Here is a 23,396-nt window from a genome sequence, read left to right as displayed (position 1 = left end):
GTATTGTGTGAATACCCTTCTAATACTTATAAAATTACATAAATAACTTATATCAATCGTCAAGTAATAAATTAGAAAGACTATATTACTTATAAAATAAATTTTAACATCCACTGTTTGTTGTTTTTTGCTGTAAAGACAAATTATGAGACACCACATATTTGGCTCTTGTGTACTTGTATTGTTATTTCACACTTTCCCTTTCTATTTTTAAGATTTTCTTTGTGTAGTCGTTGTAAAATTAATTTCATTATCATAAAATAACACTAGAAGAACATAATTGTATTCCAAAGATAGGCGGATGATATTTCATATTTGAATTTGAATCAAATATGGATTCTCGCCAGCACTTTTTATGAAGCACAAAAACAACATACCATAGAAAGTAAACAAAGAAGAAGATGTGAACAAAATAAGACAAAACATTTTTTTGTTGATTTTGTGTGATATCATTAATTATTGATTGTTTATTAATGTCTTATTTAAATAAAAATATATATATTTTTTTATATAAATGTAACACTTTATATCTTCAACTCATTACATCATATTTTATATTATTTTTCTTCTACTTATTATATTATTTTTTACAAAAATTAGAATATTCTTAATATTATACCTCTATATATATTACTAACTTTATAAATTATACGTGTGTTTTATTTAAATAACTTAATAAATTACATATTTTAACCAAACTAAATTATTTTATTTCCTAAAATAAACATTCAATTAAATAAAAAGACACACAGGCTTTTAAGCATTGTAATTATTATATTCTTTTCATAAATAATCAATAATCATATTTGAAAGTGATGTTCTTTATCTTTGATTTGTTTATACCAAACAAAAATATGTTGGAATCGACGATCATCATTCACCACCATTTCAACCTTTATTGTTGGCACTTTTCTCGCAATTTCCAATTGGTGCAATGAGATCACGTGCATCGTTGATTATCACGGTAGGTAAGAACCATCGTTTGTTTTTGTACAAAAAAAACTCCTAAAATGTTGATGACTTATAGGAACTGTATATTTTAAAGACCATATGAAAAGTTGCATATATATATATATATATAGAGAGAGAGAGAGAGAGTGTGAGTGTGTGTGGAGAGGTTCAATGTGAATAGTAACCAAATAATTAAAAAGAAAGACATAAACAACAAAACCATGTTTAGGATTATATGTGATTTAACACAAACGTATGTGAGCATGGCCAAAGTCACATCATGATTTTTACTCCCTTACGTGATACCATGTGTTAGAGGTCTAAAACTCCCATCATTCTGATACCAATATACATCCACATGATTATATATTTTTCTCAACTTCCTCTTTGGACTGGTTACTTACAGAATCAAATATACATCTTCTGCAACCCTCATCATGATTCGATTCCATTCGATTCGATTAAAAAACAAATCATTTTTCTCCTCAAGAAACCCAAACCAAAAACTGTGCTAACAAAATACAAATGTCTACTCTTCAACCCATGCTTGCTTGAATTCATAAAGAACAAGACACAAAACATTACTTCATTATCCTTTCAACTTCTCTCTTATGTCGCTATCTCTTCTACTTCTGAATTGAACACAAAACTCGGAAACGTCGTTGTAATGTCCCTGTACATCACTTCCCATTAGTATTATATACATATAACTCTTCGTAATAAACCAAACAAACCAACCCATCCACATATTTATACCTTAGGTATGGAAGCGTCATTATCTTTAGCAAAGAAGGGTTTCGCGTCACGAAATTATGCCATTCTGATTTATCTATCTTCCCGTCCTGGTCCACATCCGCTTCCGAAAACGTCTGCGCAATCAATACAAATATACATAACTTTCCACATCAACCAAACAAATACGGTTTTACTTTTTTCTTTCAATGCAATTTCTTTTGGTCCAAGTATTAATGTCACAGAAAAACACCTTATCGAGTATAACCTCAATGGTATCATCAGCCAACTTCAGCTCAGACTCGCATAAAAGTGCTATTAACATCTGCTTAACCTACAATAGTCATACACAACAAAGCTGTTATAAATGCACACATGCCATAACTGTAGCAGGCATAATGGTGGTAGAAAACAAAAAAAATCAGGCACATCCTTTACGTCATTCACTAATTTGCCTATATCCATGGTCGTTGATAGAATCCTTATTATATACTTCATGCAAAGGTTGCAATTTTCATACAGAAAATTAGCATATAAAGAAGGATCTATAAAGCTTGGGAATGCAACATAGAACTAGCACAAACATACCTCCTGACGCTCTATGAATCCTGTTCCATCCATGTCATAAAGTTTGAAAGAAACTGAAACAGGAACGATTTGTATTACAAAATCATCCATGGCTACTTGGAAATCTAACAGTTTCTGCTCATCGTGATCAACTTACAACTAATCTTGTCTTCTTGTGGGGCATTAGGGTGAAAAACGTTAAGTGCTCGAACAAAGTCACCGAAATCAATAACCCCCTTCTGCTTGACATCGAAAAGATCAAATATCTGCATATGGAAACTTTCAGAGCTTCAGAAAATGTATACCAAATATGAAAAGATGTTGTCTCTTTAATCAGATGTATATGATATACTGAACTCTGAATACGATATGCATGCAAGTGATGTTTCATATACATATAGTTTACCAGGAAAAATGCATTTTGCTGCTATCATTTCCAAACAAAGAACAGCTGGAAAAGACAGGTGTCTTTAGTTATTATTATTATTATGTACCAGAAAAAGAATATCTGGAAAGGTTAAGGCATTTTAGTTATTTACCATTTTCATTCTTTGGGTTTGATTTAAATGGTGCAAGGAGAATTGGAGAAACGAGTATGCAATTATGGATCATGTGTACTTGCCATGAAAAGAAATGGAGACGAATCCCACAAAGTGAAGAATGGATAAATGTTATAAGCAAATGAACAGAAAAGTTAAGTAGTTTTAACTAATTTGAACTGCATTAAAGGTTGTGAATGGATATCAGAAGATCCGCATAGCCATCTGAATTCATATCTGCTATAAACACATTTGCATAATGGTAGTGTTATCTGTTCCCAAAAATATCCAATCTCAAATTCATTTGCATTTATATATTTTCATGAGAAAGCATATGGTTAATACGCAAGGACGCATACTCAATTAATTGTTGCAGTGCAAATTCAATAGTCAACAAAAACTATATGCATTGCTTAAATACGTTCCTTATCACAAATGTTAATACATCTTTCGCCTATTTCTCACCAGATATTACACAACATGAAATGCATGTAACAAAACAAGCAGATACATCCATGTGTGTAACAGATGCAAGCATATCCATTATGAATATAATCACATTTGATTATTTACCGATCCATTACAGATGTAACCACACTGAAGAAGTCCCATATAGCTTTTAATACAGTTCTTACTTCAACATTGTCATCCATGTTTGCAATCACACATAGTAAACTCCTCAAAATAGAGGGGTGTTACATGGCATGGAAACAAGGAAATAAATGTTCAAAAGATGTGAAAATGGAAATTACAACATCGTGAAAAAATTACGAAGTTACCGGACGAAGGACAAATTAAATATATGTGCATGCAGTTTCTTAACATCTTGAATAAATGTAGCATCATTATCCTAGTCAAACCGATGAACAGTGTCACATAAAATGAAAATCCGTTTATGACGATAGCATAAACTCCTACTTTAAGTTGCCAAAATCAACTGCATGAAGTTAGGGACCAGCAAAGTGAGAAGGTAATATAACACAAATCATTCCTTCAGAGTTCAGATTATGCAAAATCATCACAACAACCAGATATAGGAGAACCATATACGACCTTTACGTAACTGAAAATTAAACGGAGAATCATCATACCCTGTTTGCAAAGAGATTCTCTTTCTTTCTGTTCTTGAACAAAGCTAGTTGGAATTCTTCCTGTTAATGGTGATGCGTGAAAGACAATAAAATTATCAAAATTCGAATCTCATTGTAACAAAATAAAACCAGTGACAAGTGAAGGAATAGGAGTGAAGGGTAGGAAAAATAATTAATAATTGACTTGAGTCATAGTGTCAGTAAAATGTTTGATTGTCTGCCAAATATCTACAATACCCTCTACTAACATCGAAAAGGAACCTTGTGGACCCTAATCAGTAGCATCGTTAATGTATTTTGTAATGATAACGATGGGCATATAGATCTTTAACATGAAAGTTTTTTCAGGAAAGAAAGTGTATTAATTTTCATGAGACATCCTAAAAAAATTTGTCACAATATTCTTGAGAGGGAGAAAGTATTACTGAACTATTGAAATTGAACCTAGAATTTCTTTTACACGTTGAGAATAACATAACATTAATCAACACATGAATTACCTTGTTAATTAATCCATCATCAATTACAGAACTGCTAATGCTCTTGAATAGCTCAAATAGAGCTTCAACTTCACTGACACTAACTGGAAAGACAAAAGACAGTTATGAGAGCTAACATAAGCAACATGTACCAATCAAGGTGGATACTATTTTGCAATAAAGATAAACATGATTTATGAAACAATTATCAACTTACAAGCCGTTTGAGAAGCAAGAATAGTTGGGTTCTCGTGCCCGGGAACTGGTTTTCTCACTGTAGAATTAAAGCAGCCCATTAAAACAACTAGGGCACTACAGGACTAGAAGCATTGCAATGCTTTGCCGCTACAAATGATCAGAACCATCTCAACCTTGAGTGCCACAATTGTAAACCCAAAATTAGTAAGTTAACGATATATACGAAAACGAAAAATGTTACAAGCTTCACAATCAGAAGAAATAGAGAGTTTGAAAACCGAAGTGGTGCAAACGTTTCTTACAAAAAACTTGAAGCATCTTACGAGCATCAGTGAATAAAGATTAATACAGCCGATCAACGAAGATTGAAGTGAACACATGAGAAACATTGAACAACGTTCCACCAACACTAAAGACTGAAGAGCTTAACGTTCCAGTAAAATTGGCATGTTTCGTATGCCATAAAGTGTAAGGAAAGACATCTCAAGCACGAAATCAACACAATGGGAGCTAAATATGTAGAAGATCAACACAAAAACCTAAAGAAATACTAGAAAAGGAAAAAAGAAATGACATGATAACCTAGTTGTCCTTGTAAAAATATCATACACTAGTATTTTATTCCTGGAATTCTATGATTAAACAATATGCCTATTTTTACTAATTCAAGTATCTACATAGGTTAACTGCAAAACCCTAATATCCTTCCCATCTCTTTCCCCATATTCTCCACCCACAGGCAGAGAGTAAGGAATTAGCTTTTGTGATCAATTGAACCAATTTCTAAGTTGTTAATACACTGAACTCTAATTACCATTTTGTTAGCAGTAGTGCGATGTAACGACTGGTTTAGAATATTCCCTCTAATACTAAAAGAGCTATCTCGATCCCCAATTCAAAACAATTAATATAAAATTGAAATTGAACCCACACTTGCCCTTTTATCATCTTTTCGAATGCTATACAATAACATAAAGCATACAAAGTTAAACTCTTTTAACTTTCAACAATTTATGTACTTGTATAGTTGGTATACATCAAGCAAACAAATCCCCAGATCCAAAACCCTCGAACAGTTTCTACTCCAAGCTTTTTTACCTAAACACAAAATTCCAGAAAACGAAAAACAATTCAAAGAAACAAACAATAAAAAAATCCATAAAATAATGATAAAAACAAAAACAGAAGACAAATCAAGTTGAAAAAAAAAACCAATTTTGCTTTCCCTACCTGCCCCCTTGACGATTAAAGTCTCTTACAAATCAAAAATTGACTGCGATTCCCCACACAAACCTGAATAAATAAACCGTATTCTAATAGTAAAGTAGAATAGAGAGATTACATACCGGCGACATCGAGGCCGTCGTAGATAGACGAGTTTTGCAGATTCAGGGCAGTTTTTCAGGGGTTAATCAGTAGATAAAGTGTGTGTTGATTATGCTCGAATCTAGAGGGTTGATGGAGCAAAGATTTGAGAAATTTTCGCAGCTTGTCCAAGGGGGGAGGGAGAGAGAGAATGAAAGAGGAGCCACGATTTGCAATTTATATGGATAATAATTAAGAGGGAGGGAGGGAGGAGGTATGAAAGGGAGGGTCACGTGAGGGTGTGGAAAAGTGTTTATGAGGTGTCTTTGCTTGGAATTGGAATATTCCTTGTTCGATCGATCATCCAAACAATTGAATTTGACGTAAATGTCCAAGGCTTAGCTTATTATATTTTTCTTCAAAAATACATCGCATTAAATCAAAAGTAATATTTACTTTAATATGTTTCTATAAATAAAAATATATGATTGTTAATTTTTTGTATAAATCCAACATCTTGTATTTAAATAACTTTTATTGTTTTTATTATGTATTTTAAAGTGGTGAAATATTGTAGAGTAAATTACAAAAAACATTTGTATTGGTGGTGGTCGTGTTTTGTATATTGTTATGTTACGTGAGAGATTATTTCGCATTTGTTTTTATAAATTTTATTAGTATATGTGTTTAAATCATTTTGAAAAACACGCAATGACCCTCTATCACAATTACAAATATTTGCCCCATTCAACTTGTAAATTACAAAATTGACATGAAAAATAAGGATAGAAAAACAATTAAGAATCTTCAATTTTTTGTGAGTGGGGACTCGATGATGTTTCCCTTAAACCACCCATTTTATTTTATGCATCTTTAATATTTGTGATCAACACATTTTCACAACCCTCATATATATATATATTCTCTCTCTCTCTCTCTCTCTATATATATATATATATATATATATATATTTAAAAAAAATGTATTGTCAATGTAGGATAGATATACAATTAGAGCTATTCTTGTTTTCTTTATTATAATTTTTTAAATTTATATGAAACAATGATTTATTATACATTAACTGTCATGCAAGAATGATTTAAAGATATTCTTGTGTTTTATTTTAGAACCGATAAAAACATTTCTCAAAAGAAAGATTGAGATTTGTCGGATGGTATACAAATAAAATGGTTTTGGTTTGTGGGAAATCGATCAGCCTATAAAAGCAATTGTGGATCATCCGCCAAGTCAATAAAACATAAAGGAGTTACCACATATCAACACGTGTTTTATTCGTTTTTGCTAAAGACGGCAATATTTCAATTAAACTACTATTGTGTTTATTAATTAAATTTATGGCAAAATGTAACAAAAGTTGGTTTATTCCCTATTTATGTGTAAATTGTAATGCATTTTTTTGTGTGTCTATTATACCATCTCAGACCAATAGTATCATATATTGTTCGCTTTATGCATGCCTAAGCTCATGGTATTCAATTCCTTATAACATCCTCGTTGAAGCTCTGATATTGTTTGTAATATCACAAACCAATTGCACCATATATTGTTGCTTTATCCAAACATATATAGACTCATGGTTTCGAAATGGACATGGTAAAGACAACTTTTGTTTTCTTGCCAAACCGACATGGAATCTCATATCTATCAATCAATATAACAAATATTCAACTTTCTCTATTTTGTAACCAATAATTTGACATGCATTGTGAAACTAACTCATGACTTTTAGTTTTAGAATTACGGTTCACGTAATCTAAAAACTAATTTAATATGTAAAATAAGAAACGTTGAAAGCTTATTATATCGATTGAAAAAGATATATATTTGTTATACTAAATAAAAACTAAACCAAACTTATGATTTTAAATTGGGTTTATCAAGATTATAATTCAAATGTAAGGACCATGATAACCAATAATTATTTGTTAAAACATCGATAAAAACCAAATTGATATATGTTATTACTCTCGTATATATTTTATTCCATAAAAGATAACAATATTATTTTATTGAATTATTATGAATTTAAGATTTAAAAATTCTTGCCACAATTGAATTTGAAACAACAAGTCATTAGCATGATGACATGGCATGCTTATTTTTTAATCAAGTGTACCCATCTTTTATTGTATTGTAATGTTAATCTTCCAAAAACTGTCATTGAAAAAAGTAATATTGTATTATATATGTAATTTTCTTTGCTTTTGAGTTCATATTTAAATGTACCGAAAGATCAAAGATATCGGATCCAAAATATTGTGACCATTGTTTTAAAAAATGTGTATATGTATTTTTAGGTCAAGTATGGTAGATACTTGGTATATCGATCTATTCATATATTTATTCGAAAATTATAATATATACAGAGAAAGGGAGGGGCGAGAACTCAATTGCAAACATTTTTTATGTTATGAACCAGGGTACAAATGAGAGTGCAACACAAGTTCCTCGTTGTCCAAATTCATCATGAATAGCTAACGTGAACATTCACGAATTATTTATGATGAAACATAGTTTATTTAAAGAAAAAAAATGCATTTTAAGTTAATTCATATTTTAACATCATCTTTATTTTAGGGCAAGGAACAAATTTATAAGAGGGTCATGGTTACCTGATGACATCCACATATTTTCTCTATAAATAACAATGGAGATTTCACATTATATTTAAAAACAAAGAAAAATGAAAATATACAATTTTTCTTATAAATAAAAATAATATACCATATTTAAAAATAGAAAATACCAAAATTATTTCCCTTACCATAGATTTTCAATTAAATTAAAAAATTTGTAGTAAAAAAATAATATACTCAAAACAAATCCACATTTTGTAATCATCCTCTCTTTGCACTATATCAAGAATGTTATGAAAAGTGTATATACTTCAAACTACCTACATGCAACACGACTTCCTTTCTTCACAACTTTTTTGACATTTTCATCATGTTCCTTCTCGGGGTGCTTGTAGGATTGACCATTAAGGCGGCTATTGATGATGGTTTGTGACCACAATAGGTGGGTGCTCATCGGTTGGAGCAACTGATGACTGTTAATGATCAAAACAAAAGGTTGATGTTGAATGCTTCTTGATATTGTTGCTATGATATGATCAAAAAAGGGCTGCTACCTGCTGGTGTTAATAATCAAACAAAAGTAGCTACACGAAACCGAAGATGTAGCATACATGAAGAATTCAATGAACCCACCAAATTACTAGCATGATCATAATCCCAAAACCAATGTTTATAAAACCTTTGTTAATTTAACAGAAAAATGCAAAAAAGAAATAAAAATAACCCTAGTCCAAAATCAACACGATAAAAGTTCGTGTTAATTAAAGTTGGATAATGATTCAATTTGAAGAAGGGGTTTTGAAGGGCTAGGATCAAAACGATATGTCGTGAGCCCCCACCCCACCCCACCCCGCCCCGATTTGTACATACAACTAAGGTTTGTATAAACAAACGGGAAGATGGATAATATAACATGTAAGATAGTGATCCAATGGACGGCAAATAGACAATGTAATTGAATAAAACATGCAAAACAAGTAGAAAGTGAATATACATAACAAATCAAACATATAAGTAAGACCAACAAGAAAGACGAGCAAGAAACTCATATTAAGTGCGAGTAGCTTATTTGCCCACTCTCTACCCGTCTCTTAAGAACCTTGACGTTAGCCACTACCCGATCCTACTAAAAATTGGTCATAAGCCTATTAGAGGTCATTTTCTCATAAATGATAAAACTGTTATGTTCATCCTCAACTGCTCAACCCACATTGTCCAAGGCTCATCCCTCTTACTCACCCCTCACTCATCACACGTTTTACTCTTTCCAATGGTGTTGTCAATTGTCTTCTACGAACATGCCCAAACCACCTCGATCTACCCACTCTTGGTTCATCTTTGATAAGCGCAACCCTTAGTCCCGACCTGAAAATTGTTCGAGATCCTATCTTAGCAGGTCCGACCACACGTCTATATATCTCGACATCCTAATTGTCACAACTTCCAATTTATATATTTCACACCATCTTTCTTGCCCAAAACTCCGGAGATGGTCTTATGATCTATCCTATAGTGGCACCCTTTTATCACACAGAAAACTCCCGTATCCGCTTTATGCTTTAACCATCCTCCCCTTTACATGGTGCGTAATATTTTCATCATTCTCAACCTCTCTATGATGATATGATCTTTAAGCCTAGATACTCATAAGTGGAATGGGGTTAGTGCCCCTAAATAAAAATTTGGACCCCAAACTATTTACAATGTTTGGCTTCGAAAAAGATACAACGTTTACGTCCCAAAAATAATCGGTCTAAAACATGGTTCTATTATAATGTAATTTTTTTTTTTTATGATTTGATATTTTCATCCTTTTTTTTATGTCATCGACACAAGTGGATGCAATAAATTAAAGGTGGGAATTTTTTTTAACTTTTTGCCATAGTCACTCCTGTAATTTCCCTATCAATCAAAAAAGTATTTTGAAATAAACCTAAAAATAAAAATAAAAAATCTCTTAAATCATACAAGGAAATTCAAACAAAAACAGTCCCATATCGGTGAAGGTTGATATTTTCAGCTATGGAATCGTGTTGTTATGTTGCAGAAGGAACTTGGAAACACAAGTATCCAATGTGGAAGAGATTGTTCAGTCTAGTTGGGTTTACAAATGCTTTGAAAGAGGACAACTGGATGTGCTTGTTGGTCATGATGAACAAGTGGATAAGGAGACGTTAGAGAGGCTGGTTAAAGTGGGACTTTGGTGCATCCAGGATGAACCTGCTCGTCGTCCCTCTATCAAGTGTGTGTTGTTGATGTTAGAAGGGATCACCGATCTTGCTACTCCGCCTTCTCCAACTTCCACCTGCTAATCATCTTACTTTCTTCATTTCAAGATTCTTAATTACTTGAGTGCTGGTTGGTGATTCTTAATCGGTTATGAAATGCCACTTTTGGTGTTAACCGGTTGTTCTTCATGAGGTCTTCTTGCACTTCCCTAATCATGGTTGAGTTGCAGGTGTTCTGCCTCAACTTCCTGTTCATTGAACCCCATCTCTATTGACAACAAAAGATTTTTTTATCCAGATCAAATAATCTTTATGCCTTGGAAATATGTAATCTTTTTCGTCTTTTGATCTAACTTGCCTCTACCAGATGGAACCAAAGCATAACATATTACATATGCATCCAATTATATGTAAACGGCTAATAGAGGGTTTGGACTTATACCAAACTTCATAGGGAGTGATATTCCAAACTGATCTCGTGGGAGATAAGTTGATCAGATACACAACTGTTTTTACTGTTTCGGCTCATAACTCGTCTTCCAGGTTCTTGGTTTTGAGCATAGATCTTGCCATCTCAACAATAGTTCCATCCTTGCATTCTGTTATCGGGTATAGGGGCTGTAATTTCTCTCTTGATTTCATGCTCATCACGGAACCTACTGAACTCCTCCTAAAGAAACTCGTCTCCTCCCTCTATCCTCAGTACTTTCAGTTTTCTATTACATTGGTTGTCTTGAGGGCTTTAAATTTCTCGAAAAACTCAAAAGCTTCTGACTTGTATATGAGAGCAAGGAGTAGTTACTCCCTGCAAAAGATTCAGTTTTCGTGGACCACATATATCACCATGGAGCAATTCTAGTCTTTCGTCGTCCTTGTTTGCTTGTTCCAGCGGAAATGAACTTCTTGTCTGCTTCCTAAGGCCCAACCTTCACATGTATAATCTAGTTCCTTGACGACCCATATCCCTTTTACCATCTCCTTGTTGGCAAGTAATTGCTGCCCTTCAATATACAAATGGCCATATTGTTGATGTCATACATTAGTATTCTCTTGTCTGCAACTCATTATCACATAAACATTAAATATTTGCGGCTAGCGTCATGGTTGATTTTAACAACAATTCGCCTGTCCTTTTTCTTAACAATACATGCATTATTCTAAAAATTGACAGAAAAACCAGAATCCAGAACTTATCCCATCCCTGAACCAACAATCCTCTTATTTGTGACCATATTTCTTGCAACTGGTATACTCAACGGTGCTCATTCTTGCAAACCACACTTGTGTAGATGTTGTGCTTACTTTCTTGCTCTCCATCTTGGAAAGCCTGCTTTTCTTTGGCAACGTTTCTGTTTATTCTAGCCTCGTGTATTTGTACGAGTCTATCAACTAAGCTGGTAGATAGATGTTTAGATTCTTCTATCGTTGCGACAACATGATCAAACTCCTGGGAATCTTTGCAACAACAACCTTCGGGAACTAACTAGTAGCTAACTATCTTTCCATGATTCTAGCACCTAACTTTGAACTACTTAATTGACTTATCTTTCTACACCTTGAGGTTGAAGTTTAATATTCTTTCAGACCTGCTGCAACAGTTTAAATTCGTTTGCTGATCAAATATATTAGTTTGGATTGTTGGCATTGTTATTATGCACCCTCTCTCTGTGTCTGGAGATTGGTGAAAGAACGGGAAACCTTGTGTTGGTTAATGATCAGGAGGTCTTATGAATGGCCAAATTTGATTTCTGCTTAATAAAAGGTAAAGAAATAGAACCATTAGAAACAACTGAAAAAGATGTTCATTTTCGAATGCATGTATTCTATGATTCTATCCGTAACCGATCTAGTGTAGTGTGTGTTTAAGGGATGTTTCATCATTCACTACATCTGCTTTTAATTATGTAGTGTTGTTGTTTACTTTTATCTGACCTTAGTCTTTATTGCATTTCCGTGTTTTGCTTTATTAATGTTTCATTTTTCTATTCCTTTTCTCTTATCGGAATTGTTGAGACTTTTTGGCCAAACTTTGTTTTCTGCTAGAGATCAGATCATGATGTTTGCGTAAATGTCATGTCAACCTTTACTTTTAGATCCCAAGCCCAGTTAGTTTGTTGGGCTTGCTGCACATGGTGAAACCTTCCTCTGTGGATTCTGAAGGGCATTTAATTAACCATTTGGTGCGGTGGACATTGCCTAGTTTCATCCTTCTTGTTGTAGGAAGCTTTGGTTGGTGTTTTGTTTAACCTATAAAAAACATATCAATCACTTTGATTTTAATACAAAACAATATGAAAAAACGAAATGGAATAAGATTTTTCTTTTTTGTGTTTCGTAGACATCAAATAATTTAGCATCGCAAGTTATCTTGATCCAATCCTATTCAAATAATATAAAAACAAAGGAAAAACATGAAAATGATTAGAGAAAGAAATATGTAATGAAGAAGATGGGCCCATTTTACATTCCCTCCTTACACTAGTTATTCAAAATTTAGGATTAGGTGGCCATCTTCAGTTCCAAGTGTCACAAATCTACACACTCTTGACTTGACTTGCCAGCGCCTTCTACTTGAAGGCAATGAACACCCACCCATTAATTCTTGTTCCTATTCATACGTGTCTCTTCTCCATTTCATCTCCACTTGAAGATCTTTTTTTCCATAAATATCACATCTTTCCCTTTAAATATCCTTCAATTTTGCCAAAACCCTCTTCGACGACGACTCCCTCTTTTCTTTTGATTTGCTTTGCTTTGCTTTGCTTTGCTTGTTTCTTCAAATGGAGGAGAAATATGAGCCATTGAAAGAGCTTGGTTCTGGGAACTTTGGAGTGGCAAGGCTGGTTAGAGATAAGAAGACTAAGGAGTTGCTTGCAGTCAAATACATTGAAAGAGGAACAAAGGTATAGTATATATCATTATATTTCTTACACCCAATTCATTAATTTGATTAGATTAACATCATATCATTCAAATAAAATTAATAGCTTCTTTCATGTGTCTTAATTTCTAGATTCAATCAATCAACACACACACACACATTCATGATTCATCCACACTTGCACAACTTTATCTAACCATACAACCCCTAAATTTGTTTTCATGCTCTTAAAGTTCCTATCAATAGACGACTTCGTGTTATCGTTTCAGATTGATGAAAATGTTCAAAGGGAAATCATCAATCACAGATCACTTAGGCATCCAAACATCATTAGGTTCAAGGAGGTGTTGTTAACTCCAACACATTTAGCTATAGTCATGGAATACGCAGCTGGCGGTGAACTGTTTGTCAAGATTTGCAGCGCCGGAAGATTCAGCGAAGACGAGGTCCATAAACTTCACTCACTTTCTCTTTCGAACCCCCTACCCATAAACTAACACTTGAATACGATCTTTCTATAAGCAGGCTCGGTTCTTCTTCCAACAGCTTATATCTGGAGTCAGCTACTGTCATTCAATGGTAAAGATTGTTTCTTTTTTGAGCTTTTCGCATCGTTTCTCTTTTCATACTCATAAATCATCGTTTCTTTCCAACTTCAGGAAATTTGTCACAGAGATCTTAAACTTGAGAACACTCTCTTAGATGGTAGTCGAACCCCACGTCTCAAGATTTGCGATTTTGGCTATTCAAAGGTTAGAAGTTACCTTTTTTTCATCCGGTCGATGTTATCTTTGGATTTAAAGATTTTGATTCTTGATTGTACCATTTCTTGTCAGTCTGGTCTATTGCACTCGCAACCCAAGTCGACAGTTGGAACACCAGCATACATTGCCCCTGAGGTTCTATCTCGTAAAGAATATGATGGCAAGGTACTTCATATCGCGTTTGGTTCTTTTATAATAAAATACTACACGGTTTGTCTGATGCTTCGTTTTGTGTTAGATTGCAGATGTTTGGTCCTGTGGAGTGACTCTTTATGTTATGCTTGTTGGAGCATACCCTTTTGAAGATCCCAGAGACCCTCGAAATTTCCGTAAGACGATTGGGGTAAGATACACTTTGTGTTGGGGAATTGGCTTCTGTGGTCGAGTATAACTTGGATATTTTTCTAGAGCGTGTTTGGAAATCAATTTCCAAATACTGTATTCCACCTCTATTATGTCTTAGGTTTATACGAAATTAGTACCGGGATAATTTAGAAAAAAAAACATACACGAAATAAGACACTGATTTCATATATAATATATATATATATATATATATTATATATGCACTCAGATCCCGAATTATGTATTATAAGAGAGATCGACAGTTACAGTGGTTAAATGGTAGTAACCATTAAAGGATAAGATCGAAGAGCAGTTATAACCGAATCAAAGTTTGAGTCTAAGTTTGACTTCGTTAGTCCAGTAAGTCTGGAACAAGTCTGAAGAAACATATCCGGATCTCTGAACCCATTAGTTCATATTCAAGACTTAGTGTGAGGAGCACGTCCAGAGTTGAACACAGTTTGATTTTAGACCTTTGATCTGGATGATCATATCACTTCTTACCCTAGTCTAGACTTATACTTAGCAAGATTTTCACTAAGTTCAACTCTTCATAAATTCCAAAAACCTCGGGGCACTGCCTTGAACTCCGCTTGGGGCGCTGCCCCCTTGACCCCCACGTTATGGCAATCCGAAGTGATAGGGACAACATTTGTGAGTGTGCACTCAACACTCCCTTGTTCACTTATGTTTGCCTCATCATCTTACTCGATCTCAAGTAAATCACAACTACACCAAATGGTTGATGACACTAACATAACCAATAGTTTGACTTTTATAACCAAACTAGCAATTTCAAGATTCCGAATTGAAATGGATTTGATTGCATAACGAGCACCGATATTGCTTAATTTGTGATATTTTGCATTCAAGTTGAACATAGACATAAAAAAATTCTTGAAATTTTTGAAGAATTAATTTGAAGTTGGAAAGGAGTTTGTTTGACCTCAAAGAGTGATCATGGATTGGATGGTTGTTATCACATGCAGAGAATCATGAGCGTTCAATACTCGATACCTGATTATGTGCGTGTTTCTGCTGATTGTAGACACCTCCTTTCTCATATCTTTGTTGCTAACCCATCTAAGGTACCGTTTCTTCTTAAAAATGCCACCTTTCTTACATAAAAAGGAAAAAAACATGAAACTAAAGTAGTTGGATTATCCTTAAAAAGAGGATGAGCATAGCAGAAATCAAGAAACATCCATGGTTTCTAAAGAACATGCCAAAGGATCTGGTTGAAGGGGAGAAAACAAACTATGAAAACACAAGCGGTGATCAATCACCTCAAAGCGTTGATGAGATCAATCGGATTATTGAAGAGGCCAAGACTCCCGGGGAAGGATTGAACACGAATGGACAGAGTGTGATTGGCAGCGGATCATTGGATCCGGATGATGACGAGATTGATTTGGAAGAGGAGATCGAATAGGGTGGAGGCCAAGTTTGAGAAATAGTATCAAAGTTTGGTTGTTTGTGTAGATTAAGTTTGGCATAAGATATTTGATGTAATGGATTGGAGTGGATAAGTTATGAAATTGATAAATTAAAAATAGTGTGCAAATTAGAAGCTATATATGTTATAGACATACATACATATTACTTGCCTTAGTTTTTAGCCAATGTTATTTGTTGGATCATTATCTTAAAAATACTAATTAATACATATGAAGTTTTTCAAAAAATGACCACAAATCTCTACTATATTTTATTATTATTATCGAATAATGATAAATAATTTAAATTAAGTTATATATTAAAAAGTAAGTAAGAATAAAATAAGAGATTAAAAAAGATGTGAATTTAAATAGGGAGATATTTTTGGACATTGACATGTGAATAATAGAATTAGTTTGGATGAATGTACCCTCCAACTCAACCCCATCACCAAATGGTAATTAAAATCCAACGCAACCAATAATAATATCCACGTACTACTTACTTATTATATTTTGAATAAATTTATATTATTAAAACATTTCATTTCATTTCATTTCATTTCATTTATATATAAAAAATGATAAAATATCATATAAATGTTTAATTTCAAAAGTTGGAAAATAAAAACATCATTTCTATTTCTAATCAATTATTTTTAAGAATTTCATTTTCTATGTCTCTCCTATCTTTAATTTTCTATTATAAACAAGGTTTTGAGGCTTTAAAATCTCTATTTTAAAATAATTGTAGGAGATACACGTAATAATAAGAATGACATAAATGAGGCTATCTTGTTGGTCCACATCTGTAGTGTTATCTCAATCCCTATCCCTATCTCTATCTCTATAAAATAAAATAATTAATAGATATAAAATAATTATTTCAATTAAATATTATATATGAAATGAATGAATTAGTTATTAGTTATTAGTTATTAGTCAAGTCAGAACATGAATGATAATTGTGGTAGGAATAGGAATGAAGGTAAGTAAACTTAATTTTGACCATTGACTTTCCATTGCCAATTTTGAATTGCGATGGTCCAACGCATTACCCAGCCCCCTACTCCTACTCCTGCTCCTGCTCCTGCCACTATAAATATAATTCTTTAATTTCAGACTTAAATTATTCATTTTCGAAAAATAAAAAGTAATTGCATTTTCATCACTCTAATTTGCATCTTCCTTATGTCAAGTAGTAGTGCAGGTGCACCAACTCCTTTCCGCTGTAAAACCGAGAGGAGGGTTGCTATCAACGCTTGTAAAAACGTTATGTATGGCAAACCTCCATCCTCCTACTGTTGTCAACGGGTCCATGTTAAGTGCATATATATGTCCTGTCATCACCCCCAAGTTGGTTGCTCTCATTGACGTCAATCGTTTCGTTAAACTCATCCGAGGTTGTGGACGCAGACTCCCTCATCACTTCAAATGTGGAAGTAACTAAATCCCTCTCCCTCCTCTCTATATATATACTTGGGTTATCATTAGCAAACTGACTCATAACTTAGATGCTAGTTGATAAATTATAAAAGAACTAGTTGATAAGTTAGATGACAATGTAAAATAACCAAACATTGTCTTAATTGTCACATATTGTTGAAATGTTTAGAATCACAATCAAAATGACAAGTCTTTATCCTATATATGTTAATGTTACCATGTTTAACCAATGGTTTTGGATTTCTTTTAGGTCTCACAATACCATGAGAATGATCAATCAATGGAGAAATTAAGGGAGGCATTAAATAAAAGTTTATTGATATCTACTAAAAACCGTCTAAGTTATGTTATTAAATTTCATATGGCTTGAAATAAGAGCATGATTAATTAGTTTAAGAAGCCACAATGTTTGGTTACACATGTATTAGACATTCATATTGTAACTAGTAATTTATGACTTGTTAAATTAATTAAGGGGTTACTTACCCAACGTTTATCTGGTAAGCGGTTACCGTTAAGAGTACCTCATTTCACTTAAATTGTCGGGTTAGATTTTTAGTACATTAAAACAATATCGTATGTAACAATTTATTCAATAAGCGTTTAGCGGGTAATTAAGAATCGTTACTCTCATTTACTAGATAAGACTTTCGATCCTTATGATGACTCTAAGTGAGTAAGATTCTCAATCTTTCGTCTTGAACATGTAATAAAAGAAAATAAAATGATCCATTAAACATTTACCCGATAAACATCCCTCTTAATTAAGTCTATTAGAAAATTGGGGAATTTTTACGTTATCAAGGAACAAGGAAAGGAAAGGATAGTCACAATCGGCTTGATTTGGTCAAAATCACTGCGTTTCAAAAAGTCAATCATACATCTAGTTTCAAGGCCTTAAGATTATTATTCTATTTGTTTTTTACAACGTATTAAGTAACATGAGACATGGTGTCATGATGATGTCAAACTTTAAGTTTTAGAGATTTCAATGAAGTCATGATGTTTTTTAAAGGTGTAATTTATGGTAGCAAATTTTTATATTATAAAACATTTGATAAAAACTCTTGAAAACCATTTTTTATGTATAAAAAGTACTGTTTATTGATGCATATTACTTAAAATTCAAGGTTACAAACAAACTGTACGTAAGTACAACTTATTAAAACTTCATGTTTGAATTTGTGTAACTAACTACAGATAATAATAGTCAAATACAAGATAAACACTTCATTTTAAATATAAAAAAAAAAAAAACTAAAATATAATTAGGATAATCACTGAGTTCTAACAGAATACTTAATTATTACCCTTATAATTTTTTTATATATTATTAAATCAAAAATAAATTACTCTGTAATTAATCTATACTATTTTATATACTAGAAGGGTATTTCTGTAATGCATCAAGATACATCTTGATTTCAGTATTTTGTTTTATTTCTTTTTTTATGTCGATATAACACTGTTTTATGTGATTTTGAGAAAATGATAATGTTTTTATTTTTGAATAAAATATAAAATTTGAAAGTATTATAAAATTTTGAAAAAAAATACACTGATATCAGTATCAAATTAACCTTTTTTTAAGTTCTTGTGTTTTATTGTAATTTTCTTAATTCAATTTTTTAATTATAATTGAATTTAGGTTTAGTAATATAATTTTTTATAAAGATAATAACTAAATTATTCTGTTAGAACTCAATGATTATTTTAATTATAATTTATATTTTTTATATTTAAAATGAAATGTTTATCCAACATTTGATTATGTTTATCAGCAGTTAGTTACACGAATTCGAATATGAAGCTTTAATAAGTTGTACTTATGTACAACTTACTTGTAATCATAAATTTTAAGTAATATGCATCAATAAACAGTACTTCGTGCATAAAAAATGATTTTTAAGAGTTTTTGTCAAATGATTTATAATATAGTATAGATTATTTACTCAATGATTCGATGGTATTAAATAACTTAAATTAGATTAAATATGTTCCATCCCGATTCCCAAACTTGATGATTAAACTCTACTGCGTTGATGATATTGTAGGGAAAAACTAACAAGACCTTAAAAATGTAAGGAAAATCAAATATCTTGCTAGAAAAACTGTGCATCAGATCATGGCAATTGTCGTGTCACAGGTTTAACATAGCGTCAAGCACAGATCTTGAGTCACAACATGCCATAACGGCCGTTACAATTAATCCTTTAGATCATTGGTTTTTTATATAAAAGAATTATAGTAAACTTTTGTATGTTTATGAACCAAAGGACTTGAAATACATATATATTACAACACCAAACATGCAAAATAGGCCAAACACATAATACAACATAACCAAGTATGGATCCAAGGATTTTTTTTTTCATAGGCGGCATCATTTAGAACGGTTGCATCTTATAAAACAATACAATGACACAATTCACGAACCTAATTTTTTTTAGCTTATGACGAGGGAACAATATGACGACACGTGCCACCACAACCACCCTTTGAGTCCGTCCATAAACATAACCTCCATCCCTACTGTTGTACCACCACAACCTACCAACCACTGTCATGATTTGTTCTAAAATTTTAGTTACAGATTTTTTAAGTCAAACGTATACAATTTACCGATTACCACCACCATCCTTGTCGTCCATACTTTTTGTTATTCAAATTTCAATTTTACGCCAACACATACATCCATGACAATTTTAAAATTCGATGCACACAAAATCTTATATTGTGTACCAATTAATTGTATTCAGTACCAACATAACGGTATCTTTTTTTTATTGATATATGTTGGTATTGTTTTATGTGAACTTTAAGAGGATGTTTAGTAGTTGCTGAATGGTTTGATGCAGAATGATTAAGTGGTCAGAATGATTAAGAGACTCTTACAATATAGTGCAAAATGAATATAATTGTTTGATAATTATTTAGAATGAAATTAGGGTGTTGAATGGTTAGAGTAGACCCAAGATACAAAATTATTAAGAGGGTTTCAGAATCAATAAGAGACAGACTTTTTTTATTTTGTCAAACAAGATTCACCTAGCGATTCAGAGGTTGTCTTCTAATAGAACTTATTAAGGGGTAAACAAACAACCCCTAAGTTATATAGATGAAAACTTGCTATTTTTTATTTAAATTTTAAATGACAACACATTTTGATGTTTAAGGTTTTTGGAAAATTACTTAATGTTGAAAAAGAAAAAGAAAAAGTAATATATAGATCCTTGTTGACTTGACTTCAGTAACCAATAATCAAGGAGCTTAATTATCTTGTAATTAATTCTTTAGTTTCTTTTTAACTTACACTTGTTCACATTATAATCATTCCAATTCCAATTCCAATTCCAATTCCAATTCCAATTCCAATTATGAATTAGGCCACAGGCCACATGTACATGTTTCTCAACTTACCAATCAAAAAATTCCTTCAATCTTTCCAATTAATATGATTGTTCCTGAGAAACAAAATTTTAATTTATAGAATGAAATAAATAGTAATGATAAATAAAAACTTCATTATTCTTTATTCAAAGAACAAGTCAAAAAAACATAGAATATATATATTATGTCATTCTTTTTTGAAAAATGTAGAAAGAATGACAAAATGGTCTAACTAATACAGCGTAATTAAATCAAACCAATGATCATCAAAACAAACTCCAAATTGTCAACACTCTTCAATCTATGAATATACATCGATCACAAACTAAGACTAAGAGTGAAATATGCTTTAAATTTATTAGAAATGAAGGAATCATCAACCTCAATTATAATTTCGATCGCGCTGAGAATACACTTGTTAATTTAATTATTGAGATGAGAATCTTTATATATGGTACGTAGTAATTAAACTATTTTGGACTAGTATCGAGTTTTCAAGTGTGTGTGATTGTATCAACAAGACTTGAAGATGATTACTCTTTTGGAAAGTAATTAAAGGGTATAGATATTGTTACGCTAACAATTATTAGTGTTTAATTTATGTACTTATGGATTTTGCAGGTATTACAACTCCATGAAAAAACAACACAAGATTATAGGTAGCTAGCGATTTCAAGTTGAAGCACATACATTCATTGGATACATCTACATATTATTAAATAATTAAAGTCGACTTAATTATATATGTATATGTATGTATGTTGAGTTTGTGTTATATCAATTATTGTAATACGAAATAAATAAGTTTTTATAAACCAAGGTATCATAATTCATGCCCAAGTGACAAGGTTCCATACATACATGGTAATAGAATTTAAAAAAAAACAGTAATAACATTAAAAGCCAATGAATATAGGGAAAATCACCAACATAACCATTTTATACAACCCATTATAACAAAATAACCACTTTCTAGAGACATTGCGAAAATAACCACACGGATCGCCCTCGGGGGTGATCTATACCCGATAATTATCTAATTTGGGTTTCATAAATCAGATATAATATATGATTTACGAAATTTGACCTCTATTTCGTCATTTTGTGTTTTTGATTTGATAATTAAGGGGTGTTTTTAATAAAAATGAAACAATACATAAACTGTGTTTTTTAGCGTATTTAATTTAAAATTTCATGGTTTTTTGTTATAAAATAAGACAATGATAATTGTGGTTACGAAAAAATTATTTTTAGTTGATTTTTGGAGAAAAAATCAGACATTATATCTGATTTACGTAGCTTGACCGCGTTTCGCGTTTTTTCATGTTATGACACCTCTATGACGTCGATTTGTTCAACCAATACAACCCAATCTCAATCGTCCATTTAATTTGATGAATATGTGGGGAAGGTTATCGAATGTACTCTACAACACCATTTATATCTTGGAATAAACCGCCACTTCGAAGATACACACAAACATCATCACTTTGACGTGATTTCATGTTTTGTGATGGTTGATTGTGTTTAATGGGTTAAAGGTTGTGATGGTTTATTGTGTTGAATGGTTAAGGATTGTGAGAGTAGAATATATGAGAAGAGAAATGAAAGAGGAGGTGTGAAAAATTGTGAAGTAGGAGATTGATATTTATAGTGAAATTGATATTAAAAAAATAAAAAATATATATAATTATGGTCGGATCGCCCTTGGGGGGCGATAGGATGATGTGTCTTGCCCCGGGGGTGGATCGCCCTTGGGAGACGATTTGGGTGGTTAGTTTGGCAAAACCTCTAAAAAGTAGTTATTTTGTCCTAGTGGGTTTTATATAAAGGGAAAAGCCCAAAAAAACCCAATGGACTTTACTGTGTGGAACGATTAAGTCCTTGGACAATTTTTTAGAACAAATAAATCCTTGAATATTCTAGAACCTGTTAAATAAGTCATTAGACATTACAAAACCTGTTAAATAAGTCCTTGGACTTTTTAAAATATGTTAAATACATTTTGTTAGTGGAAAAAGTCCAAAAAGACCAATGGACTTTCATATTTTGAACGATCAAGTCCTTAAACATTTTTGAACGAAAAAAGTACTTACATTATAAAAAAAACAAATATACCATTCTCATTACTCTTCACAAAACATACAAAAGTTGTATCCAAAGCATAATAATCTGCATACAAATTTTGGGCATAATTTTACCAAAAGTCAAACCAAAATACGTAACAAAAGTTGAACCAAGAAAAAGCTAACAATTGCGCCATTATAGTGTTACTCTGCAGTAGAGATGGCCAAATGGGCCCGGCCCGGCCCGGGACCGCCGGAGGACCGGGACCGGGACCGACAAAGGACCGGCCCGGGACCGGGACCGGTAAGGACCGGTTATGGGACCGAAAACCGGGACCGGTTGAGGTTTTTGGTAGTTTCGTGGGACCGGGACCGGGACCG

At 32.4% G+C, this 23,396-nt stretch overlaps 2 protein-coding genes and 1 long non-coding RNA gene across 7 annotated transcripts; 1 reads left to right on the top strand and 2 right to left on the bottom strand.

Moving 5' to 3' along the window:
- Nucleotides 1-1,303: 1,303 nt before the first annotated feature.
- LOC112501884 (calcineurin B-like protein 9) lies at nt 1,304-6,109 on the bottom strand. 5 transcript variants are annotated; one of them, XM_025105644.1, is made up of 10 exons: nt 5,904-6,109; nt 5,577-5,655; nt 4,577-4,633; nt 4,381-4,463; nt 3,881-3,940; nt 2,408-2,516; nt 2,272-2,324; nt 1,937-2,017; nt 1,708-1,820; nt 1,304-1,624 (listed from the first exon to the last, which is right to left on the bottom strand). In XM_025105644.1, the coding sequence occupies exons 1-10, from the start codon at nt 5,910-5,912 to the stop codon at nt 1,561-1,563; spliced, it is 708 nt and encodes a 235-aa protein (XP_024961412.1). In that variant the 5' UTR covers nt 5,913-6,109; the 3' UTR covers nt 1,304-1,560. The 5 variants fall into 5 exon arrangements, with proteins under 5 accessions (XP_024961412.1, XP_024961414.1, XP_024961415.1 ...); XM_025105646.1 differs by having other exon boundaries at nt 4,577-4,730; nt 5,904-6,102; XM_025105647.1 differs by having other exon boundaries at nt 4,577-4,730; nt 5,594-5,655; nt 5,904-6,102.
- A 7,301-nt stretch (nt 6,110-13,410) lies between these two features.
- LOC112501881 (serine/threonine-protein kinase SAPK3-like) lies at nt 13,411-16,238 on the top strand. Its single transcript, XM_025105640.1, has 8 exons — nt 13,411-13,590; nt 13,838-14,014; nt 14,094-14,147; nt 14,228-14,320; nt 14,405-14,497; nt 14,571-14,675; nt 15,667-15,765; nt 15,852-16,238. Exons 1-8 carry the CDS (start codon nt 13,468-13,470, stop codon nt 16,107-16,109), a joined length of 1,002 nt encoding a protein of 333 aa, XP_024961408.1. The 5' UTR covers nt 13,411-13,467; the 3' UTR covers nt 16,110-16,238.
- Nucleotides 15,748-16,025, bottom strand: LOC112501882. The gene is made up of 2 exons (XR_003067582.1): nt 15,964-16,025; nt 15,748-15,795 (listed from the first exon to the last, which is right to left on the bottom strand). It is a non-coding gene; the product is annotated as an uncharacterized LOC112501882 (long non-coding RNA).
- Nucleotides 16,239-23,396: the final 7,158 nt, after the last annotated feature.

Source organism: Cynara cardunculus, unplaced genomic scaffold, assembly GCF_001531365.2.
Source record: "Cynara cardunculus var. scolymus isolate 2C unplaced genomic scaffold, CcrdV1 Un_Scaffold_667, whole genome shotgun sequence".
Lineage (NCBI taxonomy): Eukaryota > Viridiplantae > Streptophyta > Magnoliopsida > Asterales > Asteraceae > Cynara > Cynara cardunculus.
Note: the sequence above shows the minus strand (reverse complement) of the source record. Positions and strands in the feature narration are given on the sequence as shown.

What these genes read in the sequence shown, in the direction of transcription:
- LOC112501884 (XM_025105644.1), bottom strand. An exon ending in ATGATGGATTAATTAACAAG is followed by an intron (nt 3,941 to 4,380) that starts GTAATTCATGTG and finishes CACCATTAACAG; the next exon opens with GAAGAATTCCAACTAGCTTT. An exon ending in ATGACGCTTCCATACCTAAG is followed by an intron (nt 1,625 to 1,707) that starts GTATAAATATGT and finishes AGTGATGTACAG; the next exon opens with GGACATTACAACGACGTTTC.
- LOC112501881 (XM_025105640.1), top strand. Translation starts at nt 13,468, where the DNA reads ATGGAGGAGAAATATGAGCCATTGAAAGAGCTTGGTTCTGGGAACTTT. An exon ending in GTAAAGAATATGATGGCAAG is followed by an intron (nt 14,498 to 14,570) that starts GTACTTCATATC and finishes GTTTTGTGTTAG; the next exon opens with ATTGCAGATGTTTGGTCCTG. An exon ending in TTGTTGCTAACCCATCTAAG is followed by an intron (nt 15,766 to 15,851) that starts GTACCGTTTCTT and finishes ATCCTTAAAAAG; the next exon opens with AGGATGAGCATAGCAGAAAT.